Source organism: Hoplias malabaricus, chromosome 5 (genome assembly GCF_029633855.1).
Source record: "Hoplias malabaricus isolate fHopMal1 chromosome 5, fHopMal1.hap1, whole genome shotgun sequence".
Taxonomy (NCBI): Eukaryota; Metazoa; Chordata; class Actinopteri; order Characiformes; family Erythrinidae; genus Hoplias; species Hoplias malabaricus.
The window spans coordinates 54,573,369-54,597,565 of record NC_089804.1 but is presented as its reverse complement, the minus strand read 5'-3'; the positions used below and the strand labels follow the sequence as shown (position 1 = coordinate 54,597,565).

The following is a 24,197-nucleotide window of genomic DNA, read 5'->3' as shown; positions in this document are numbered from 1 at the left end:
AGGCTGCTGAGAGAAGGCCAGGAGTGTGTAAAGTGGATGTTGCGGCTACAAGTGAAGCAGGCTACATTTAAAGAAAGTAAAATAGATTTTTTTTATAGTCAGCGCATAATTTAATGTGGGTTAATTATATATGTATATATATATTTATTTACTTTAAAGCGGTAAAATAATTCTCGCATCGGGTCACTGTTTGTGAAGAGTTTCTTGTGTTTGTGTGGGTTTCCTTCCAACACACACACACACAAAAAAAAAACGTCAGTGGGGGATTGGCTGTGTGAAATTATCTTGAGGGGTGTGTGTGTGTTTGTGTGGGTGTGAGCTGACTGGGCGAGTGTGTGTGACTGAATAATGGACTAGAGCTATCCTCTAGGGTGTGTTATAATGATGAAATGGTTATAGAAGATAAATGAAAGAATAATTGAGTGACTAAGAAAACAGAAAACACTTCTAACCCCACCTCGTCCTACACCTCTGGGATGAGTCGGTGCCTCTTTAGTGACTCATCAAAACTCAGAACTGATGTTCTTCTGTCTGAATGCCATCAGATGCTAACAGTTAGCGTAAAGCCTATCCAGAAGAGTTGAGGTTGTTGCTACAGTAAGTGGAGGTCAGCTGCATTGACTCGGGTCAGAAGGTGAGCAGAAACATTTGGTCTGATCTATTGGTAAAGCGTGTGTGGTGTTGACTTACTTGCTGGGGATTCATGCTACAGGCTAAGCTAACCCGAGGTTAGGTTTGGAAACTGTGGCCTGGTCTCGGAATCACTGTGTCCTTTCACACACTCATCGCCTGCCGCAGGAAGTGTGTTTCCCATGCCATGTACACAAGCCTGTTTTCACTGAAGCGCCTTGTCAGCCTCCCTAGTCACTCTCCACAGCTTTTCCACTGTCTAACACCACTCATACACAGACTTGCTGACTGGGACACACTCAGCGTGTAAAAACAGTGGTACAGATTAGCATCTTGCTGTTTTCAGCTGGTTTAGTTGCACTTAGGTCTGTGTCTTTATCAAGGCAATGCTTGTGTGAAAGGGATAATAAGGTTATTAGCCTGTGCACTTGGTTTAAATGATATGTTTATACACCACATCGTTTTATTTAACCCCATAAACGCTTAGCCCACCTTATAACTCAGGAATACCCTGTCATACAGACATGAGACACAGATGGTTACAATCTGCAGGACCGTACCTATCCAACCACACCATGGGAATTCAAATCTATATCAGTTATCTAAAAATAAAACAACACCAGATTGAAGACTAAGGAAAGTGTTATTTACAAACATGATTACGTTAATGAATAGCTGAGTGTCTCCTGAGTTAAAACATTTAACATGCAAATACAGATCTCACTTCTGCATATGCACTGAGGACCTCCCACGTTCTGCTGTAACTGTTACAGGGTGCTGCCAAAAACATATGCTGCACGTTGACCCAGACTGAGTTCTGCTAAAGTCATCAGTGTGTGGGTGAATGATTGCAGTTTGGAAAAACCACCCCGTCAAAAAATACACATCTTTACTGTAGGTGTTTGTTCGTATAGCTACAAGACACCTACGTCTGTTGTTATAGGAAAGTGAACTAAATATACGTAAACAACAAACGGTGTTCTTTTGTAATTAAAGTCAGTTTCACCCCTGAAAGTGTTATGCTAATTAAGACTTGTTGGAATAAGCCTTTATACACTTTTATAAACAAACGCTTACTATAATCTGTTACCGACATTTTGTAATTTACTAATTTACCTAGTAATGTGTGTAAACCCAATACCCCTCTAGTCCACACTTGGTACTGACCGTCCTATGTGTTTACATGCTTTTCAATGGAAATTATAAAAGCCGTGTGCACAGTTAAATGACAGTGTCCACAATGGATCCCCTTTAAGTCACTCATTATAAAATGACCTTCGGCAGACTTTCACTCTAGTCACTGCACTCGGAGTGACTGTGGGCTGAAGCTGAACGTCGTACACATCTTAAATTCTGTGAAACTCGATCAGAGACTGAACCGGAATGGAATTTATGTGTCCAGCTGACTCAGCGTTTCCATGGAATAAACATAGCATCATTTACCTGAGACCTGGGAGGGGGGATATTAGGTTTTTCAAGCACACACTATTGTTTTATTTGGTACATATTCATGGGCAAAAGTTTGGTTACTCTCAGTTAAAGTTTGACATGTTTCAGCGAGTAAATAAATATTTTTCATTCTTTTATTTAAAAAATCATATTACATCAGATTATACACAGTAACTGAAATATAATAGTTAATGACTTTATACAATAATACAATAATACAGTGAATAAGACAATGACTTTATAACATAAAAACCTCTTGTTTTAAAGGAACACTTGGTAAGATTTGGTATTTTGACTCTTGGACTCCTCCTAGAGTTACAGAATGTAATTCACATTTACAACACTGTATTGAAATTAAGTTTTAAGGGGGAGGGAAGATGGTGGTTTCCTATCCTATTACATAGTTCAGTTTCTGCAGTGCGGATCCTGAAGTAACGACAGTGGCTCTGGATCCACTACCCTTAAGAGGATGAAGGAAACACAGAAAATGAATAAACAAAGTCAAAGTGCAAAGTGCAAGTTTCCCAGATGTTGGCCATCAACAGGAGATGGTTTAAGTAGACTAACTGGCAGCTGACAGCATCCAAACCGTGTTCTTTTTGGCTGATTAAATTGCATTTCACAGCCTTTTAATGATTAAAAACACATTCAGATGATTTAATCTACACAGAGCTCACTGCCACAAGGACCAGAGGCATTAACCCTATGTAGGAGTAAGCAGCTGGAGAAGCAGCACATTTTGTCTGTTACTGCACTTATTTTAAACAGGAAAATCAATATTTTAGATGTAAATGTGAGCAAATAAAACAATGATTAACTACAAAAACTGATACAATTAATAGTATCTGGATTGGCCTTGAAGAGCCAAATATTGTTCGATCTTTCATTGATTTTAAGTAATTTTTGTTTCTCAACTTTTTCCTGAAACATACTCATCTCACCCTCGTAGAGTTTTTAAAAAAATGGGATACGTTCACACTGACCTTTTCCCTAATTCTTTGCAGAAACTCCCCAGATCCTCCTCAGTGTCTTCAGAACATTGGGAAAGTGTTTTTAATCAGGAGCTTGACATGTTTTGAAATAAGGGGCAATTCCTAGGTTTTTTTAGGTGTAGCTTTATTAGACTCTTAAATGGCTGAAAGTTTACAGTTGTTTGCAAAAAGTTACAGTGTTCTGGTTAAATTTTGTTGGGTCCTACATATCCTTGAGGTTTAGGGCACCGCGATCCCTGCCAAAGTGGAGAAACTGTGAATATTACTGGACCCCTAACCATCAGCCCTTGATATCAGCCTTGAGCAAATTATATTTTCAAATTAGTGTATCAGCTATGTAAGCTAACACCCACACCCACACACACACACACATACAGAATGAGACAGATGCAGTACAGTACTATGCACAACAGGGCAAAATATCATGAATTCACAGGAATAATATTTTTATAGCCATCCTGCATACACTTAAAAGTAGCACTTAATAGACAAGAGATACATGGATCTCACACTTGATAGAGTCTTCACACCTTTTGGTGAGCTGCAGCAACAGCGTCATGAATTTCCATTTTTGTTTTCTTGATATATCCTATGGTTGACTTGCTGATATCGCAGGAGACGGTCTCTGACATTGCTGTACAAAGCATACCTTGTAAGGTCACCTTCACTTACTTTAATGAACTAGCCCACAAACCCCCTCAAATGTGGAGGGCTGACTTCACATGTTCTATTTACTACATGTCCTCTACAGGAGGAACTACAATCCATATAAATGGGGCGACCAGATTTCTGACGCCGTAATACACGTGAGGTTCTCAGAGGTTCTCAGCCTTTTTTTAACTCTTACTGTTTATAACTGGAAAGTATAGTCGCCCATGAGAAAACAAAACAGTATTATGTGCAAATTATTTTTGGTCTTTTATTTCTCAAGAGCTGATACTGAAAATTTGAGAATGATGTTTAACCAATTACGTTTAACACTAGAAGCGCCGAGTGCCATTCGTTTGACCGCTGCTGCCACCCTGTTTCTACCCATATGTGCCAAGCTCCTGCATATAAAGGCTGTGATTTTCTTTTCTGCCAGACCACCAAACAGAGCTTCACAATCTGCTAGGGGTCTGTCGCTACCAGATTTGCCTGCTGCTTGATTTGGAGTGCGCGTACTCAGAACATGTGTGTGTTCACTTTGCAGAGAGCTCTGATATTTTATTTCTTTCTTATTTGCACATAACTGTAGATAGATAGATAGATAGATACTTTATTGATCCCCAGGGGAAATTCAAATAGACATAGTTCTCTTTTGTTATGCGGCATGTGTGTATGTGATCATCATGTTTTGTTTATCAGATTGCCACGGTCCATGGCCAAATGGTGTTATTCGATTTGTAATTTCTGTGTGGTATCATCACTATGTGTCAATTAGTTTGGTCACTCTATCTATCTATCTATCTCTATCTCTCTCTCTCTATCTCTCTATCTCTATCTATCTCTCTATCTCTCTCTCTTTCTCTATCTCTCTTTCTCTCTCTCTCTATCTATCGCTATCTATCTCTCTCTCTATCTATCTATCTCTCTCTCTATCTATCTATCTCTATCTCTCTATCTCTCTATCTCTCTCTCTCTCTCTCTATCTCTCTCGTGAAATATTTGCGTGAATGAAATTCATTTCTGACTGAAATTTTATTTCAAATATTAATTTCTTTCCTGTTGACTTTTCTTTCTTGTTGTTGCTTTTGAAATACGGGACAAATACATATTTCAAAAATAAGTCGGGACACCAGGACATGAACTAAAAAACCAGGGTGTCTGGTCACTCTTCATATAAATGTGATGATGAGCTTATGACAGACTTCAACCACAGTTGACAGTAGCAGCTATTTTGAAAATGTCCATTAAAAAAAATCTGCTTTAACTCAAGAGTTCACTGACTTTAAGAGTTCAGTGCCTTTTATTTCTTCTACTGATGTCTTATCAGAATTTGGCTCAGTTTCTGGTCTTACGTTTGCTGGAATGAAGGACACAGTTTCAGTAAAGCTCTTGACGACTTCTTTTTCCAGGAAAGCACAGAAAAAACCCAGGTTCCTGACTCAGCGTTCTAACGCACCTCATGCCTGACTAATGTAAACCACAGCTTTACGTAACTTTAGGTTCTGTCTAGACCTGATGAATTGGAACCAGTCTGGTTTCCTTCCAAAGAGTATGGCACATAGTTTCAGGCATCGACAGGACATTTGACCTTTACAGGCTTCCTTCATCATTTTCACTAATACCATGTGATATTTTCTAATCACAAAACACAGTGTCTTAGATCAGAATCATTATTTAATTTGTGTAATGTTTTTGTATATGAAGGAAATATGCCGTACAAAACACTGGGGGCAGCCTGAGAGAATTGTAATCAGTGGTATGGATGATTCTAGGCTTAGTGTGATGAAAGGAAGTGACACACACACACACACGGACGTGCACATAGCGATACGCGAGCCGCAGGAGGTTGGAGATTAGAAAGTGAGCTGTTTCTTCACTGCAGGAGGTATTCCTGTCTCTAGTGGGGTTTAAAGCCTTAGATAAAAGCTCGCTGATTTGTATGTGGTCCTCCCTAAGCCATCGAAAGCCAATAAAAATGACCACAAACCTCTGCAACATTCCAGTGAGCAGCTTTGTTGCTGCCGCCTGGCCTCAGTTGACTTGGGAAAACTCGTTCATTGTGAATACTAACTAGGTCTTAAAAGGCCTCCATTGTTGGGAACCTTCAAAAGCCACTGGCGTCTCATCAAGCAACCGCCAAAGAGAGCAAGTCCTGGCATGCGTTGTCTTCGTTGAGCGTAATTTCACAACACTTACACAAAATGGAGGTATTATGTAATTTCTGTCGAAGTGAAGTGTTCCCAAAGCTCTATTAGCGTGACATTTTAAAATAGAATTACGCAATTTATCAGACGACTTGTTTGGTGCACTACGTTTGTTTCAGTTGTTTTCCATCAGAGCTCTGAGGCTAATAGATAATCACAAATTAGCATTGTGCAAAGTGCATGATTACATTTACATCTACTTGTATCAAACAATTTGAGTGTAAAATATGGCTTCAGGATGCTTCTGTTAGCAATAGCATCACTCTTAAATGTTCTTATAGATTCTGTCATACACATTTATATTTGGCTACAGTTAATCATGAATGAACTCATGTGAATCACGGCTGCATTGAGAATAACCATGAATGTGGTGCCGTCAGTTCCAGTTGATGTTAAACGTTGCCCACTGCGGAGAAAATAACTCTCATAGTCATTCCAGCTGCCTAAATTAGCAGTAGCGCTACCTCACTTACTGCTCTGTAACTCCAGCCTCTGTTACTCTTCCCTGATTTCCTTTGGCTATTTTTGAGCACACAGAGAGCAGCTACCCTCAGCCACCAGGGAGCATTTGGGGGTCAGGTACCTCGCTTTAAGGGCACTGCAGCTATGGATGTTGAGGGAGGAAACATTGATGTTTCTCTAACCGTTAGTTAATGCCTTCCTGTTTTGCATGGTTTAATAATAACGCGTGTTTCAGATTTTAATCTCCTGTCATCAGAAAACAGAAAAGTAAACGTAAGTACTGTACTAATATTGACCTGGGTGCTGCTGTTGTAGCTTTTTACTGCTTTAAAAAAACATTCGTCAATTCTGACAGGTACTCAAATGTCAAAATTAGTTAAAGTACATTTCTCTGTAGAATACAAAGTCTGTACAAAGCTAATACGTTAGCAATAGTTTTATAGCTGTGGTGAAAAACTAAACTAAAGTTCAGACACCGGGCAAATCTTGGTTGATTGGCTGCATGTGGAATACTGGGGAAAACGGCAGGTTTGGTTATTGGCCTAAACGTTCCTGTTGTGCATCACCAAAGAACTTTACTCTCTGTCGTCTGGTTAGATTTTTCTCTCTGGTGTATCCTGTGACAGTCAGACACTCTGAAACGGAAGTGTGATGCTGGTGTCATTTTGTGGTTGAAAAACAGCCCAAAGTCATTTCCTCTTTTGGATTCTGCCGTGCAGTCTTTGAAGTGCAAATCATGCAAAATCTTATTACGATAAGTTCCGACGTAAAGCGTGACTTGTAGTACAGAGTCATTGCCTTTAAAATAGTTTTTATCTGTTTCCCGTTCTTATCAGCTTTGAGAGGTGAATGAAAGAATATAAAGAGAAAAGCATGAAACCAAGGCTTGGAATCCTTAAGTTTGTTTCTGTATGGATTTTATTATCTTCAGAGTCCAAACCTTTTTATTTCAGTCTTATAAAAAATAAATCACCCTTCAAGACACTAAAGCGTTCTCGCAACTAACTTAAATCCACTCTTTTATATACAACTTTTAAAGCTTTACTTGAGCAAGGCTTGGGCAAGGCTTCTAGCACTACATTAGCCTACGTCACTAGCATGATTAGAAATGTAAGTCACTCTGGATCAGAATGTCTGTCAAAACCATAATGGAATGTATATGTACATAGTTTTCCATCTTATTCCAGACAAATCTGATCAGGCAAAATGTGACTGGTGTCTGAAGTTTGCTTGTTTTGTTCTAGAGGCTAAAGTAGCTAACTAGTGCTAAATGCTAAGGCTATATCCCACTAATTAGCATAAATAATTCTGTGAAGTAGTCTTTCTCATGTGGTTTCTGTCATTGTATGACACTCCGTTGGTTAAAGGACAAAGATTAATACATTGTTTTTACTTGGTCAATACACTTTTGTCTGTTTTTACAGTTTTACAATGCTAATTGGTAGCATATGAGCTTCTTGTAATAGTTAGAGACATCCCCCTCATAGCTCTAGTTCAAAGCTAAAGAATCAAGCTTCAGACGGTGAATAAGACTTGTCTCATCATTGGGGTGAGACAGAAATGAGTAAATAAGAATCTTAATATTTACATATTTGAATAACTATGAATCATTAATGTTTCACGAGTGTCAGGACAGGAGTTAGTGGAGTACAGACAACAATAATCTAGGTAGTTATGAGTAGTCTCCAATACAACGATAACTGAAGGATGGCACTTTGATTTGATTGTCTGGGACATAAAATGAATATAGGTTACATTACTGCTAACACTAACCGTAACCTGCGAAGGGTAACCCCTAATTTTTCTGAACTCAGAGCGTCCGAAGTACAATCAAAACACAGCAAACACCAGTCAGCTATGTTTTTATATATGGGCTTTGCCGGATTCCAGAGTATATGGAGGGGGAAGGAGGATTGACCTTGTGGGGTGCGCTTGTGTGTGTGTGTGTGTGTGTGTGTGTGTGTGTGTGTGTGTGTGTGTGTGTGTGTGCCACAACAGAGCATATGGTCCACATCTGAATCCAAGTGTCCACCCCCTCCGCCCCATTCACTCTGTCATTACTTCCCTTCACCCTCATTCCCTCGCTTTTGGCTTTTTCCTAACTTTGTCCACCCTCTCTCCATCTTTTACGCCTGATTCCCTCATCTTTTCTGTTTACTTTACCCCCTCCCCCTCCCAAGCTTTGACTTCCTCGGTTTTCTTTCCTTAGTTCCTTCTGTCCCTTTCCTTTTCTTTCCTATTCTCCCCCGATTGCTCTTCTTTCTTCTTTTCTATAGACTTTTCCCTCTCTGTTTCCTTGTTCAATGTTGGTTTTCCTTCCTATTTCTTTCTTGCGTTTTTCTTTCTTTCTTTCTCCCTCTCTCTGACTTTTCTGGCACATGTGCAAATCCAATCACATTCATTCGGGCTCCAGCAAAGACATGTCTTTATCCAGGGGCTTGTGTGTGTGTGTGAGACACATTAGGGGAGGGGAGTAAGGGGAGAGGACTAGTGAACATCTAGAGAGAACACAGTGTTCCTATAGAGCATGTCAGTTTAAGGAGGACGTTTTAGTGCAGATTGCCATGGGGATAAAGACTGCAACTCTTTTAATCCCATGAAACATAGGTTTATTATTCATTAATGAATCATAAACCACATTATTCATTAACTGTGTCAGTAGGGCCAAACGTTTGGATGGTGATGTCTTTGTAATGTTAGTGAAGGTCCAGCCTCTATAATGTAAAGGTATTGGATAAAGCTCCATCTCTTCAGGAAGTAGAGGGTTGTGCTACTCCACAGCTCAGTCCTGGGGCTTTATACCCTTCTAGCCAATGCTTAAGCGTGGTGACCTTAGAATTATGAGCAGCTGTTTTCCTCCTGTTATTTCATTTTATGTTAAAACAATCATATTTTGTTTAATTTGATGACTTTAGGATGAGCCTCAATTTCTTACGACTTCCATTTCTCATGATATATTCCTATGTTTTTTTGTGTTCGCAGCTACAGAGGCATTTTTGGAAAGGACCACCTTGCCAGGAAAGTCTGGGAGAAGCCCCCTACAGACACTCTACGAGGGGGATCAGGTGATTATTCCACTGCTGTCTAACTCCCTGTTGCAGTGAGCAGGGTTCCTGTGTGAATGGTGGCTCTGAAAGGTGGTTTCGTACATGCTCTGTGTTTGGACAGAGCCTTATGGTTCCTCTCTTTCTCAAAAAATGTAGTTGATCAGCCAAGGCATGTTTGATGTCTGAGGTTCACTTCTTTAGATTTTGCACCGGAGCCGCTGTGGTTAATGTGGCCAACAAGCAGTGGAACCTTATTCAGCACCAGTTAGCATCAACCTTGCGTAAATTACAGTCTGGAAACTAAAATAGAACCGTAATCTCATACTTTCCTAAATCATGGTTCTTGATATCCTGGAACAAGAAGAGGACCGTAAACTGTACCATGGAACGGTGGACACACTTGTGGACAGTTGCTCATCCAACATGGGCATCAGAGTGTGAACGGGAAAGATGGATAAATTGACGTCGGGGAGGTAAATGGTCAGACTGTGTTGCATAATAAATAGAAAAGACTGTTATCTCTGTTAGCCATATTAGCGTTTTCATGATAGGATCTAATAGAAAACTGTTCACACATCAGGCTCCAATGCATTTCTCAGCTCTTGTGATACAATCTGAGTGAGTTATTTTATACACAGGTCATATACAAGCAGTGGCGGGTGCTGGTGTTTCAAGGAGGGGAAGCTCAATTTCGGTCTACAGCATTCGGTTGGTTTATTTATACGTAAATTCTACCCTCCGTTCCTTTTTAAGAAAATGCTCTGTGACCCTGTCGTACCAACAAGGCGTCTTTTCCAGGGACTTGACTAGTGTCCTCTCAATGGCCAGCAGAGCTAGGCTGCTTAAACGGCCTTGGCCCATGTGAAGTGTGTCCACCTGTGCTCCCACGGATCTTTACACCAAAGGATCGCTGATTCGCTCATTTCGCTGTCAATCAAAAAGGGATTCAGCCTCAGACAGATCATCCAATCATCATGCAGAAGCTGAGCGTCCGGGCCAGCCGAGGCCAGCCCACTGCCCCATAGACTCCCAGAGACGCTGAGCGTCCGATGGGCGGGACAAAGCCCAGCATTTATTCCCTTGCAGTCTTAGAGCAATCGCCTCTGTATACAAGTGACTGTCTGCCTAAATGATTTCTCTTATTTGGCTTAAAGTTTAATGAAGTAGTTCTCCTTGTCTGACAATTTGAGGTGATCAGTGAGTGTGGTTTCCATACGTTGCTGTGTGGGAGCTTTACAGTGGACCTTGAGCTCTTCTTAGTTATCTCTGTTTATAACATACTTTTCTATGGAGAGAAGTGTGTGCACAATTGAAAAGTGTTTTTAAATTTTTGAACATAAAATGATTGTGGAACCCAAACTGGGCTGTAATCAGAGTCCTGAACCTCCTGCTTTCTCTCCATGTTTTAATGGAGATGGAGTTGCCTTAAGGGGGAAATCTGGATTTAAGCCCAACTTTGAGGACACATTCCTCAGGCTCGGCTTATGAAGGGACTGTCTTGAGAATGGGGGGGGAAAGTGAGATCCTGGGAAAACAAAACTCCAAACTCCTCTACATTCCCAAAGGGTCACCCCTTTAACCCCCTGCTCACCATCTCCAGACCCTCAGGGCTGACGAATAGAAGCCTCGCCGAGGGAACCGAACGGGTTTAAAACTCTTGAGAACATGCCACGTGTGTTTCTGTTCAAGCTCAGATTTCGTACAAGCCCAAACTCTCGGGGGCTCCATATATTTACATTAAATAATGTTTCACAACAGCAGTGCTTTGCTGTTCCTTGAGCTGCAGCTATAAAACAGAAAGCTGATTTATATGATGAGGAACTTGCCTCCATCTGTGCTCCGGCGATCAGTATTAAAGGGGACATATTATGAAAAAATTACTTATTCATTGAATGTCCATCTGGAGCCTTCCAACCCACACACAGTGAAACAAGGCCACCCAGTCATTTTTTACAGGATGCCTAGGTCCAACAAGCCGGTCTTATTACAAGAAGTGGAACCATCAGAATTGTACCGCCTCCTATACTGAATATCTCCAACCCAGCGCTGGACCTGCTTTTATGTGAGAACCCAAAGGCAGGTTAAAAAAAAAAAAAAAAACAAGTAAAAACATTTAAAAAATATTGCAAAATAATATGACAACCAAGGGGAGGGGTGGTTTTCTACCCTTCTCCAGAAGTTACATAGTCCAGTTTCTGCAGTGCTGGGCCCAGGGAAGCAATGACAGATGCACTGTTCTCCCTATTACAGGTCAGATCACAGTTAAGTTATACTTTTAAGTTAAACATACTATCTAAGAGTATCACGGTGGTTGTGGGTTCGAGTCCCACTTCGGGTGACTGTCTGTGAGGAGTGTGGTGTGTTCTCCATGTGTCTGCGTGGGTTTCCTCTGGGTGACTGTCTGTGAGGAGTGTGGTGTGTTCTCCTTGTGTCTGCGTGGGTTTCCTCCGGGTGACTGTCTGTGAGGAGTGTGGTGTGTTCTCCCTGTGTCTGCGTGGGTTTCCTCTGGGTGACTGTCTGTGAGGAGTGTGGTGTGTTCTCCTTGTGTCTGCGTGGGTTTCCTCCGGGTGACTGTCTGTGAGGAGTGTGGTGTGTTCTCCCTGTGTCTGCGTGGGTTTTCTCCGGGTGACTGTCTGTGAGGAGTGCGGTGTGTTCTCCCTGTGTCTGCGTGGGTTTCCTCCGGGTGACTGTCTGTGAGGAGTGCGGTGTGTTCTCCCTGTGTCTGCGTGGGTTTCCTCCGGGTGACTGTCTGTGAGGAGTGTGGTGTGTTCTCCCTGTGTCTGCGTGGGTTTCCTCCGGGTGACTGTCTGTGAGGAGTGTGGTGTGTTCTCCCTGTGTCTGCGTGGGTTTCCTCCAGGTGACTGTCTGTGAGGAGTGTGGTGTGTTCTCCCTGTGTCTGCGTGGGTTTCCTCCAGGTGACTGTCTGTGAGGAGTGTGGTGTGTTCTCCCTGTGTCCAACAACCTCTCTTTTACTCATAAACTAATAAAATAACCGGAGAGAGCATTCGGATTAGCCACATTCCCATTTCCCTACACTGGACCCCACTATGCTGACTGTGACTTTCTGCCACCAATTAAGCTCCGCGCACAAACCGCATAATTTATGAAAACAAAAAAATGGTCTATAGAGCAGCCTGTATACATTAGCTGTCTGATTTAAGACTTTTTTTCTGGATCACAATGATTAGCCTATTTGCTTTAACCATTAAGCAAAGACTTTCAGACAATACCAGGCTCAATGATGTGTTTAATACTGTTTCAGACCTTTAATTAATATCCAAATGTATGTCTGGTTTTATATGACAAGATATTCAGTGGTCCATTAAAGTACATATTCCTGTTGTTGTGAAGTGGACTTTGATTTATAACGTTTGTTACACCTGCTGCTTGGTGCAGACCTCCTCCAGTCAGATTCTATCTATTTCATGAATAACTTTTAATAGAGGTCACAAGAAGTTCATCTGAGATTTATCCGCTGTGTCTTGTCCTGTCTGTTTGAGTTATAACTAAAGCTGGCTGTGCAATTTCGCCCTGTTCTCCGATAGCAGATTTCAGGTTTGTGATTTATAGCAGGAGTCGCTTTTCTGTTAAAAGCTACACTATAAATAATGATGTCTTGGCAAGTGAAAAAAGTTAAATGTAAGCAATATGTAATATTTGTAATTTCAAGTTTGTAATAAATATATTATATAGTTTTAGGGGCTTCAGAGTGCCACAGTGGCACTAACCATTGACTCTGTATTTGGGAGATTGCTGGTTCAATCCCAGGTTAAGGCACAGCCATCTGAAGCTGGGACCCCTGGCCTTGCCCTCTCCAGGAGAAACGGTGGTCCCCTTTCACCCATCGGGCAGACACAGTGCTAGTGTTCTCCTTAAGTGTGTTGAACTATTCATTGGCATTGTAGCAGTAGCCTAGCTGTTCGAAAGGAGGAGGCTTTCCAAATTGGAGCAGCCTGGTGGCCAATCTTTATTAACTGCACATTGCACCAGTAAGAGCAGAGTGTGAAGGGTTAATTAGCAGAGGGTAGAGCAAAATATTGCAATGCACACAACATTATGGGTGACATACCAGAGTTCAAAAGAGGACACATTGTTGATGCACGTCTTGCTGGAACATCTGTGACCAAGACAGCAAGTCTTTGTGATGTATCAAGAGCCACGGTATCCAGGGTAACGTCAGCACACCACCAAGAAGGACCAAACACCTCCAATAGGATTCACTGTGGATGCAAGAGGAAGCTGTCTGAGAGGGATGTTCGGGTGCTGACCCGGATTATATCCAAAAACATAAAACCACGGCTGCCCAAATCACGGCAGAATTAAATGTGCACCTCGACTCTCCTGTTTCCACCAGAACTTTCTGTCAGGAGCTCCACAGGGTCAATACACACGGCCGGGCTGCTGTAGCCAAACCTTTGGTCACTCATGCCAATGCCAAACGTCGGTTTCAAATGGTGCAAGGAGCGCAAATCTTGGGCTGTGGACGATGTGAAACATGTAGTGTTCTCTGAAGAGTCCACCTTTACTGTTTTCCCCACATCAGCCCCAAAGAAGCGTACCACCAGAGTGAAGCATGGGGGTGGATCAGTGATGGTTTGGGCTGCCATATCATGGCATTCCCTTGGCCCAATACTTGTTCTTGATGGGCGCGTCACTGCCAAGGACTACTGAATCATTCTGGAGGACCATGTGCATCCAATGGTTCAAACATCGTGTCCTGAAGGCGGTGCCGTGTATCAGGACGACAATGCACCAATACACACAGCAAGACTGGTGAAAGACTGGTTTGATGAACATGAAAGTGAAGTTGAACATCTCCCATGGCCTGCACAGTCACCAGATCTAAATATTATTGAGACACTTTGGGGTGTTGTGGAGGAGCGAGTCAGGAAACGTTTTCCTCCACCAGCATCACGTAGAGACCTGGCCACTATCCTGCAAGAAGAATGGCTTCAAATCCCTCTGACCACTGTGCAGGACTTGTATATGTCATTCCCAAGACGAACTGACGCTGTATTGGCTGCAAAAGGAGGCCCTACACCACACTAATAAATTACTGTGGTCTAAAACCAGGTGTTTCACTTTCATTGTCCAACCCCTGTATATTCCTGTTAAAATCTTAAGATGTAGTCCGTACTAAATCGATAATATAATAAAATTTAATATTGCAATTTCTTCACTGCATACTTCCTTCCCCCCCAGGACCACTACAGAACAGGTACGATTTGGGTGGTGGGTCGTTCTCAGAGCTGACGTGACACTGACGTGGTGGTGGTGGTGGTGTTACTGTGGATCAGACACAGACAGGATCAGTTGATGTAGAAAGTACCTGAAACTATAATAATGTCCACAAAAAGCCCACTATATTCAGGGTACTTTCCATGAAAGTGAAGCAGGCGGCATGGCACTGTGTGATTGTGTCAGAGAGAGCGAGGGAGGGAGAGATAGAGAGATAGACTGTTCCTTGCTGGTGAATCTGCTTGACTTGTCAGGGCATGTTTAAGGGAAATGGTGTTGTTATAGTGAGGATTTTATTTATCAGAGTAACAAAGAGAGTTACGTGTAATTCTGATAAACACAAACAGGTATAAAACAAGCTAGAAAACTGCACACAAAGCAAGACATTACAGCCCTTCCCTTTTCTGGCTCAAAACATCTGTCCTTGGGCTCCGGTTTGAGCTGGTGTTCGCTGGCTCCTCTCACTCTGCAGTTTGTATCCTAAAGGAAGGCCTTGTTTACACTTGCTCTATTATATATAACTTAGAGCTGCTGTTCCAGCGGCGTTTGTTTTCTCTGCTCCACTTTATTTCTTCTTCTTCTGTTACAAACAATATTTGTCAGACACCCACCACTGGTGGAAAACACATAGTTCGGTATTTCAGTACCTCTCACTTTAATTTCTTATATTCTTGAATTGTTTTATTTGTATATTTTATGTGTACTTTCAGATATAGTAGAGCTGTATAGTACACACTTAAAGTACATAACAAAACACACAGGGTATGACAGACAGACCCAGAAAGATAGATAGATAGATAGATAGATAGATAGACAGACAGACAGACAGACAGGCAGACAGATAGACAGGCAGATAGATAGACAGACAGATAGACAGACAGACAGACAGACAGACAGGCAGATAGACAGTCAGACAGATAGACAGACAGACAGACAGGCAGATAGATAGACAGACCCAGGCAGACAGGCAGATAGACAGACAGACAGATAGATAGATAGATAGATAGCCATTACTAATTCAGTGATGTACACACTGATCAACTTTGCATAGTGAATAATATAAAATTTTTATTTATACTGAATATTTTTTTTATCTCCTCTCCTCAGCTGGACCAATCCTCAGTGGCCTCGGTGCTGCAGGGTCGACGGGAGCTGCTGGAGCGAGCCTGTCACTCACACACTCGTAAACGCCGGTTACTGACCGCCGAGGACCTGCGGCACCTGATTGTGGATGACAAGCACCGCCTGCTCTACTGCTACGTGCCCAAAGTGGCCTGCACCAACTGGAAGCGTGTGCTGATGGTGTTGACAGGAGATGGACGTTACCGCGAGCCGCTGGCGATCCCTGCCAATGAGGCGCACGTGGCCGGACGACTCCGCTCGCTGGCCGAGTACAACAAGACCGAGATCAACCTGCGTCTGCGCAGCTACCTCAAGTTCATGTTCGTTCGGGAGCCCTTCGAGAGGCTGGTGTCGGCCTACCGCAACAAGTTCACGCGCAACTACAACGTGGCCTTCCACAGGCGCTACGGCACCAAGATCATCCGCAGGCACCGGGCCAACCCCCAGCAGGATGCGCTGGACAAAGGCAACGACGTGTCCTTCGAGGAGTTTGTCTACTACCTGGTGGACCCCCGGACTCAGAAAGAAGAGCCCTTCAATGAGCACTGGGAGAGAGTCCACTCCCTGTGCCACCCCTGCCTCATTCACTACGACGTGGTGGGGAAGTATGAGACTCTGGAGCAGGACTCGCAGTACCTGCTGAAACTGGCCGGCGTCGACCAGAAGGTCCGGTTCCCGACCTCCTCTAAAAGCACAAGGACCACCGGGGACATGGCGGCCAAATTCTTTGACAACATTAGCCCCTTTTATCAGAAGAAACTCTTCAACCTCTACCGGATGGACTTCCTCCTGTTTAACTACTCAACGCCAGCCTACCTGAAGCTGAGATGAGACCGATTTCAGTGTCTCCCACTCGTCCGTACTCTGTTCCACTGCAGGGCTGAATGGTTTACATATATGCGTTGTGCCATTCTTGATTCGTTTTTGATTCCCTCTGTTTTTGAGATGGGGATGGGCTTAAGAAAGCTGCTGTGATGTCGCCAATCTCTATGTCATTAACCCAACCCCCCAGAACGGTTCCTCAGCTCTCAGCGTGGTTAGCTAACCACACAGAAGACACCAGGCTGAACCCAGTTTGTAAGCGTAGGCCTCTCAAATTAGCCAAATGATGTCATCCAAATATTGTCCCAGAAATAATTACAATAAATAATGTTACTGTAATTTTAAAGCTATTTTATGCCACTGACATCAACAAAAAAAAACAGCATATTTACTCAATTGGAATAAAACTGCACATTTTTATTGGAATTAAAATACAGGAGGTCCTCAGGTTACGTCAGTCCCGAGTTACGATGTTTCGTGGTTACGACACATCTCCCATTTACTGTATAAAGCCTTGTTTCAACGTAAGTGGTTTTGCGTCGTAAACGTAACGTGAACGTGTGTGGTGTGCGTGGCGCGGCGGAAGAATACACGGTTACGCGGCTCTGGACCGAGGAGGATAGGTGTTAGGATAGGACAAGTGCTTACAGTATGTTATTTACGTACAGTATGTACGTATGTTCCGACTTACACCAAAAATCGGTTTACGACGCGACGTAGGAACGGATCAACGTCGTAAGTCGAGGACCCCCTGTATGTAAATATACTAAATAAGTAAAGTATAAATAAACTAAAACCACTGTTTTTAAATGAATCCACTTAACGGCCCCAGAACAGAGACCGGAGAAAAACAAACAAAAACAAAGAAGATAACAGAGGCTAAATGGCTAAAATGTTCGTGGTGTTTATTCTTATGGAAACAAACACGGCAGCAAACACAGTGGGCGTCAGCAAAATGACTGAGTTAATGTTTATATATTGTACGATAAGTCGACAGTGTGATTAGTAACGTTAAACTTGCCCACGTGGAAACGCCGCTGAAGCCGTTACACTCTGCTCAGAACCATCCAGCCCTGCAGTGGAGAAGAGTGTGTACTGGAGTTTACAGCCTGAAAAACCGATGCATTGAAATCAGTTAAACGAGAACTCCCAAGTAAACGAGGACACGTCGCATGTTCATCGTTTCATAAGCCCGAGCACTCGTTTTTCTTAGTGAAATTAAGCAAACATATCCTCCACAGAACTAATCAATCTAATCTAAAACGCAGGTCCCATTGTCTATTGTTTTCCAGTCAGTAAAATTGCACAATTGTGTTGTAACCATGGGTTAAAATGCAGACGTGTTTCCTGTTGAGGATGTGTTAAGCTTGTTCGGTTTTACGATTGTATTTCAGGCAGTGAACAGTCATGGTGAAGATGTGCTGGTGTGTGTCCCTGAGATGTGCTGCTGGAGAGGGGCTCCAGGGGTGGGGGTGGGGGGTAGAGGAGGCCCTGAATAAGCCATAGTTTCTTCCCAGAAGATGTAAACACAGCCCAGAACTGATTACTCATGGCAAAGAGCTGCACCCACATTACAGAAAATGTTGTGACAAGTGAAATTACGATGAACCCAGTCAGTATATCGCTAATCATTCTTATTATTTACACGTTTCAGTACATTTCTCACGTGAAATGAACGGTTGTAGTGATAGACTCTTTAAAGATTCAGATAGTTTTTATTTAATTCCATAAGGAGCTCGAGAAAACGAAATAAACGTATAATCTTTACATAAACAGACGTTATATTGACTAGATTTGAAATGATTCTGCTTGCCAAGTCCTCGTTTTCTGCAGTGGCCAAGTCTTCCCACGATGCTTCAGGCTGTGTTCCATACTGTTCCAACATCCAATCGTGTGCCTTTTTGACTCTGAACGTTGGCTAATAGAAGCGGGATTCTTCGTTAACCAAAACAACAGAGTTTACCCTAAATGTCCATTCTTGTTTTTATATTTAAGATTCTGCTGAAATATTTATTTTAAACATTGTACATTGGACTCTTGGATTGAATTCAGCAGAGATGTTACTCAATGCTGTGAATCACTTATTCTTTAAGAAAACTTGACTAACAATGAAAAACAATGATGTGAGCGTGTCCCTCTAAAGGCAGAGAGATGTGTTAGATTTGATTTGACTTAAATGTGTCTAATGTATCTTTTCCACGTAAATAAACATTTTTGTTTCCATTATTCACAGTGATGAATGAAATAATGATAATGATAATTAAAAAAATGTACTTCCACCTTCAAGCTGCGTCATTCGAAGGTGATATTCTTTGTCTTTAAACCTGGACATCAGATGCGACACAGGGACCACTGGAAGAGCCAGGAGGGGGTCTGTTTACCCTGTGTTTTGTGGAGATTCTTCCGTTTGAAAGGTTTGGTTCAAGTTTGTATTGAGTAAATTGAACACACACAATTTAATCAGGTCCACAACCACAACAACGTGTACTAAAAGTGTTCAATGTGCTCAGTGTCGAAGGAGGAGATGAAAGTGTTCTTTCTGAGGAGTGGGCTGACCAGCTTTGCCTCGGCTCGGCCGGTCCAGCGCCTCTGGAATTAAAAGAGTAAATGCTGGCTTCCTCACAGAATCTCCGCTTTCTCTAGCGTGCTCAGGCTGGATAAACAGTGCATAGCTGTGGTCAGGGGGGAGCTGACCCTCGTCAGAGCCGTCCTTGTTGGGCTGCGTCGTCCAGGGTGAGGTGCAGAGCAGTAAATGGCCACTGAAGGTCAGACGGAACACCTTTCTGCAAAGGCTGTCTTTTTTAAAAGGCTTTTTTAAATGAGGGGGAAAATTAAATGGAAGTATCAAGGGGTGTGAGCAGTAAATTTTAAAGCAGAGGTATTCAGTCAGGGGCGGGGGGTTAAGGAGTTGAAGGGGGTGCTGGTGACTGTCATCAAATCAAATCAAATTTATTTGTATAGCGCTTTTTACAACTGACGTTGTCACAAAGCAGCTTCACAGTTTCAAAACAGAACATTTAAATCAAAGCCCAATGCAAGCAAGCCGAAGGCGACAGTGGCAAGGAAAAACTCCCTCGAGGCTGGAGGAAGAAACCTTGGGAGGAACCAAGACTCACAAAGGGGACCCATCCTCCTCTGATCAAACTATAGATTGAATTTTAAATGTTCACCAATGAAGTGTCATTATGCTACATAATAATAATAATAAGGTGAGCAGCTGGTCTGGTCTGGTCTGCAGGAGAATCCAGCAAACAATCTTCCATCAGTGGGCCACCATTCTCTCAGAAAACAGTAAAACAGTAAAAGGGAAGCAGTTAGTTTAGTTGAGTGCAGCAGAGAATAGCAGCATGTGAATATTTTCTTTAGTGTAGTGAGGGATCTGACTGTAACAGACTGGGAGTAGGGAAACCAGAAGGAGCTCAGGCAAAGACATCCTTTCGTTCCAAGCAAGAGAAATTGTGAGCACATCATCCAGGTTTACCCTGATTATCCATGTCCATGAGTTCCTGAAATGACAACCTTAAACTAGACAGAGGTTAGTTGCCAAAGGCTAAACTGAACAAGTGTGTTTTGAGCCTAGACTTAAACATAGTGACTGTGTCTGCGTCCCGAACACTAGCTGGAAGATTGTTCCAGAGCTGAGGGGCTTTGTAGGAGAAGGCTTTCCCCCCCGCTGAAGTCTTATGAATTCTGGGTACTCGTAAGAGGCCGGCGCCCTGAGATCTGAGTAATCTTGGTGGTTCATAGTGTGTGATGAGGTCTTGCAAGTATTCAGGGGCGAGACCATGTAAGGATTTATACGTGAGTAAAAGAATTTTGTAATCAATACGGAATTTAACTGGAAGCCAGTGAAGGGCCGATAATACTGGGCTGATATGATCAAATTTTCTAGTTTTAGTGAGGACCCTGGCTGCAGCATTTTGAATTAACTGGAGTTTACTCAAGTTTCTGCTGGAGCATCCTGATAAAAGTGCATTGCAATAATCTAATCTTGATGAAATAAAAGCGTGAACTAATTTTTCCGCATCTGGGAGGGATAAGGAATTTCTTAACTTAGCGAGGTTCCGAAGATGTAGGAAAGCTGTTTTTGTAATGTTACCTATATGCTGATCAAATGATAGATCTGAATCAATTATAACACCCAGATTTTTAGCTGATGAGCTAGGGAGAACAGGTAAGTCAAAATTATGTATTAAATCTGATACCTTATTTATCGCAGGTTTTGGACCTAGAAGGAGAACCTCGGTTTTGTCGCTGTTTAGCAGAAGGAAATTGTATGACATCCAATGCTTCACTTCTTTAACACAGTCCTCCATTTTCTTTAATGTAGGTTTGTAATCTGGTTTGGCTGATATGTATAACTGGGTGTCATCTGCATAACTGTGGAAGGTAATGCCATGCCTGCTAATAACTCTGCCCAGTGGCAGCATGTATAATATGAATAGTAAAGGTCCTAAAATGGAGCCTTGGGGAACTCCAAATCTCATTTTTGTATGAGTAGAAGAAACATTATTTACGTTTACAAACTGATAGCGATCTGTGAGGTAAGACTTAAACCATGATAGGGCTGTTCCTGTTATTCCAACCATGTTTTTTAATCTTTCTAGCAGAATAGTATGATCAATTGTATCGAAAGCTGCACTGAGGTCTAGTAGAACTAGCATGGATACACAGCCTCGATCAGAGGCTAGAAGAAGGTCGTTTGTTATCTTAACTAAAGCCGTTTCTGTGCTATGGTGTGGCCTAAAACCAGATTGAAATTTTTCATATATGTTATTCTTATGCAAGTATGACCTAAGTTGTTGGGCCACCACTTTTTCTAAGATCTTAGAAATGAAGGGAAGGTTAGAGATGGGTCTGTAATTGGATAGTACACTAGGATCAAGATTCGGTTTTTTGATCAGGGGCTTAATAACTGCTAGTTAAAATGCTTTGGGTATGTGACCTAGTCTAAGGGACGAATTTATGATTGTTAAAATGGGATTGATTATGACTGGTAATACTTCTTTAAATAGTTTTGTTGGTATTGCATCAAGTGTGCAGGTCGTACAATTTGACGAGTAGATGATTTTCTCCAGTTCTAGCTGTGGTAGTGGGTCAAAGTCCTCTAATCTTTCTTCTATGTTTTGTTCTATATCATCCACACCAGATGACAGACAGGCTGGATTTAGTAATATGGTATTTATTGTTTGTCTAATATTTTCAATCTTATTGTTAAAAAAGTCCATAAAAGCATTGCTGGTGTGAATGGCTGGGATCTGTGGATCAGTAGCTGCCCGATTGTTTGTAAGTTTAGAGATTACATTAAAGAGTGCTCTAGGATTGTGTTTATTATTTTCAATCAGTGAGGACAGATGTGCTGAACGTGCATTGACGAGTGCCCTTCTATATTGGATAAGGCTGTCTTTCCAGGCACAGTGAAATACTTCCAGTTTAGTCGACCGCCATTTCCGCTCTAATTTCCTTACGGTTTGTTTTAGGGTGAGTGTTTCTTCATTATACCAGGGAGCGAGTTTTTTCTGTTGTAGCTTTTTACGCTTAAGCGGTGCTACACTGTCTAAAGTTGATCGAAGAGTGTTATCTAAGTAGTCCCATAGTCTGTCCAGCTCCAGTGGGTCTGCTGGACTACTGACTGAGGTCAATAAATCAGTGATGTTTTCAGTAAATTTAGGGGCTGTAGATGGGGTTAGTGAGCGCTTTAGATAATAATGTGGGCATGTACATTTTTTAATATCTAAACTCAGTTCATATGAAATTAGGTAGTGGTCTGAGACTGTGGAAGACTGAGGGAGAATATTTAGGTTTTTTATGTTTGTGCCCAGGGTCAAAACCAAGTCTAGTCTGTGATCACAATAATGAGTAGGACCTGATACATTTTGTGTGAACCCAACAGAATCTATGATTGATGTGAACGCCTTTTTTAGGGGATCATCACTTTTCTCAAAATGAATGTTAAAGTCTCCTACAATTATTAACTTATCACATGACACTGCTAAATTAGCAGCTAGTTCACCAAATTCTTTTATAAATTCTGAATAGGGCCCTGGTGGTCTATAAATGTTTAATAAGGAGATAGTGTTCTTATTTGTGGCGGGGTTAATTATGTTATTGTACATGATTTCAAAGGAAGTACAGTTGTAACCATGTTTTTGGTTAATAATTAAATTATTTTTGTAAATTATACATAATCCACCCCCTTTGCCTGTCAGTCTGGGGCTGTGTACATATTTATAGCCTGTAGGAGTGGCTTGATTTAGTGCTAAATATTCATCATTTCTGACCCAAGTTTCACTAAGGCATAAAACATCAAGTTTCTGATCCATTATTATTTCATGTATAATGAGTGCTTTAGAGTTAAGTGCTCTTATATTGAGTAGGCCAAACTTTAGGTCTGTGGGGATGATACTACCCTCTGTTTCTGATGGTTTAATAGTGATTAGGTTATTGGGGCACGCTGTTTGATATTTTCTGGGTTTAAGTTTGATTCGGGGGACAAACACAATCTTGATACTGTAACAAATTTTTATATTTCTTAAAGCAAGCTTTGTACATACACCCTTACTATGGGCAAACAAATGGCCATTATCTGTAAGTGTATCCTTAAAATCACTTACCTGTTCGCTGTGTAATCTACTTGCCTGGTTTGTGCTGGTGGGTGGGGTTAGTCAAGCCTGGCGAAGAACATCCTCGATGAATATCATAAAATTTTATATTCATACTCAACATTTTCTTATTTCATTCATTCATTATCTGTAACCCTTATCCAGTTCAGGGTCGCAGTGGGTCCAGAGGCCACCTGGAATGATTGGGCGCAAGGCAGGAATACACACTGGAGGGGGCGCCAGTCCTTCACAGGGCAACACACACATATTCACTCACACCTACGGACACCTTTGAGTCACCAATCCACCTACCAACGTGTGTTTTTGGACCGTGGGATAAAACCGGAGCACCCGGAGGAAACCCACGCAGACAGGGAAAACACACCACACTCCTCACAGACAGTCACCCGGAGGAAACCCTCACAGACAATGAGAGAACACACCACACTCCTCACAGACAGTCACCCGGAGGAAACCCACGCAGACACAGGGAGAACACACCACACTCCTCACAGACAGTCACCCGGAGGAAACCCACGCAGACACAGGGAGAACACACCACACTCCTCACAGACAGTCACCCGGAGGAAACCCACGCAGACACTGGGAGAACACAACACACTCCTCACCCGGAGCGGGACTCGAACCCCCAACTTCCAGGTCCTGTGTGACTGCGACACTACCTGCTGCAGTACTATAATTCATTATAATGAATTACTGTCAGGTGATAAATGTAGCATCATGGAATTAAGGCTGCTTATGGACCCCAGGATGAGGAGAGAAAGCCCCCCATAAGCTGGAGCATGTGTTCTATTCATACATGCTGCTTTTGTGCTTCTGAGCGAATGGGATGATTTGACCTGGTTTTTATTGAACATAGTGTGTGCTAGTTTGCATATTGTGTATTTCAGTTGGGTGTATTCCTGCTCTAAGGGTGGGTAATATTGACTTATTTTAGCTGGTGTTATTAGTTAAGGTGGA

At 42.2% G+C, this 24,197-nt stretch overlaps 1 protein-coding gene across 2 annotated transcripts in view; it reads left to right on the top strand.

The window, feature by feature from the left end:
- si:ch211-236h17.3 (carbohydrate sulfotransferase 11) overlaps positions 1-19,256 on the top strand; it is a 29,545-nt gene extending 10,289 nt beyond the window's left edge. For both annotated transcript variants that reach the window (XM_066671343.1, XM_066671344.1), the window contains exons 3-4: positions 9,368-9,450; positions 15,778-19,256. In XM_066671343.1, coding sequence (XP_066527440.1) covers positions 9,368-9,450; positions 15,778-16,623 — 929 coding nt within the window. In that variant the 3' untranslated portion in view covers positions 16,624-19,256. The remainder of the gene's footprint in view (positions 1-9,367; positions 9,451-15,777) is intronic.
- Positions 19,257-24,197: the final 4,941 nt, after the last annotated feature.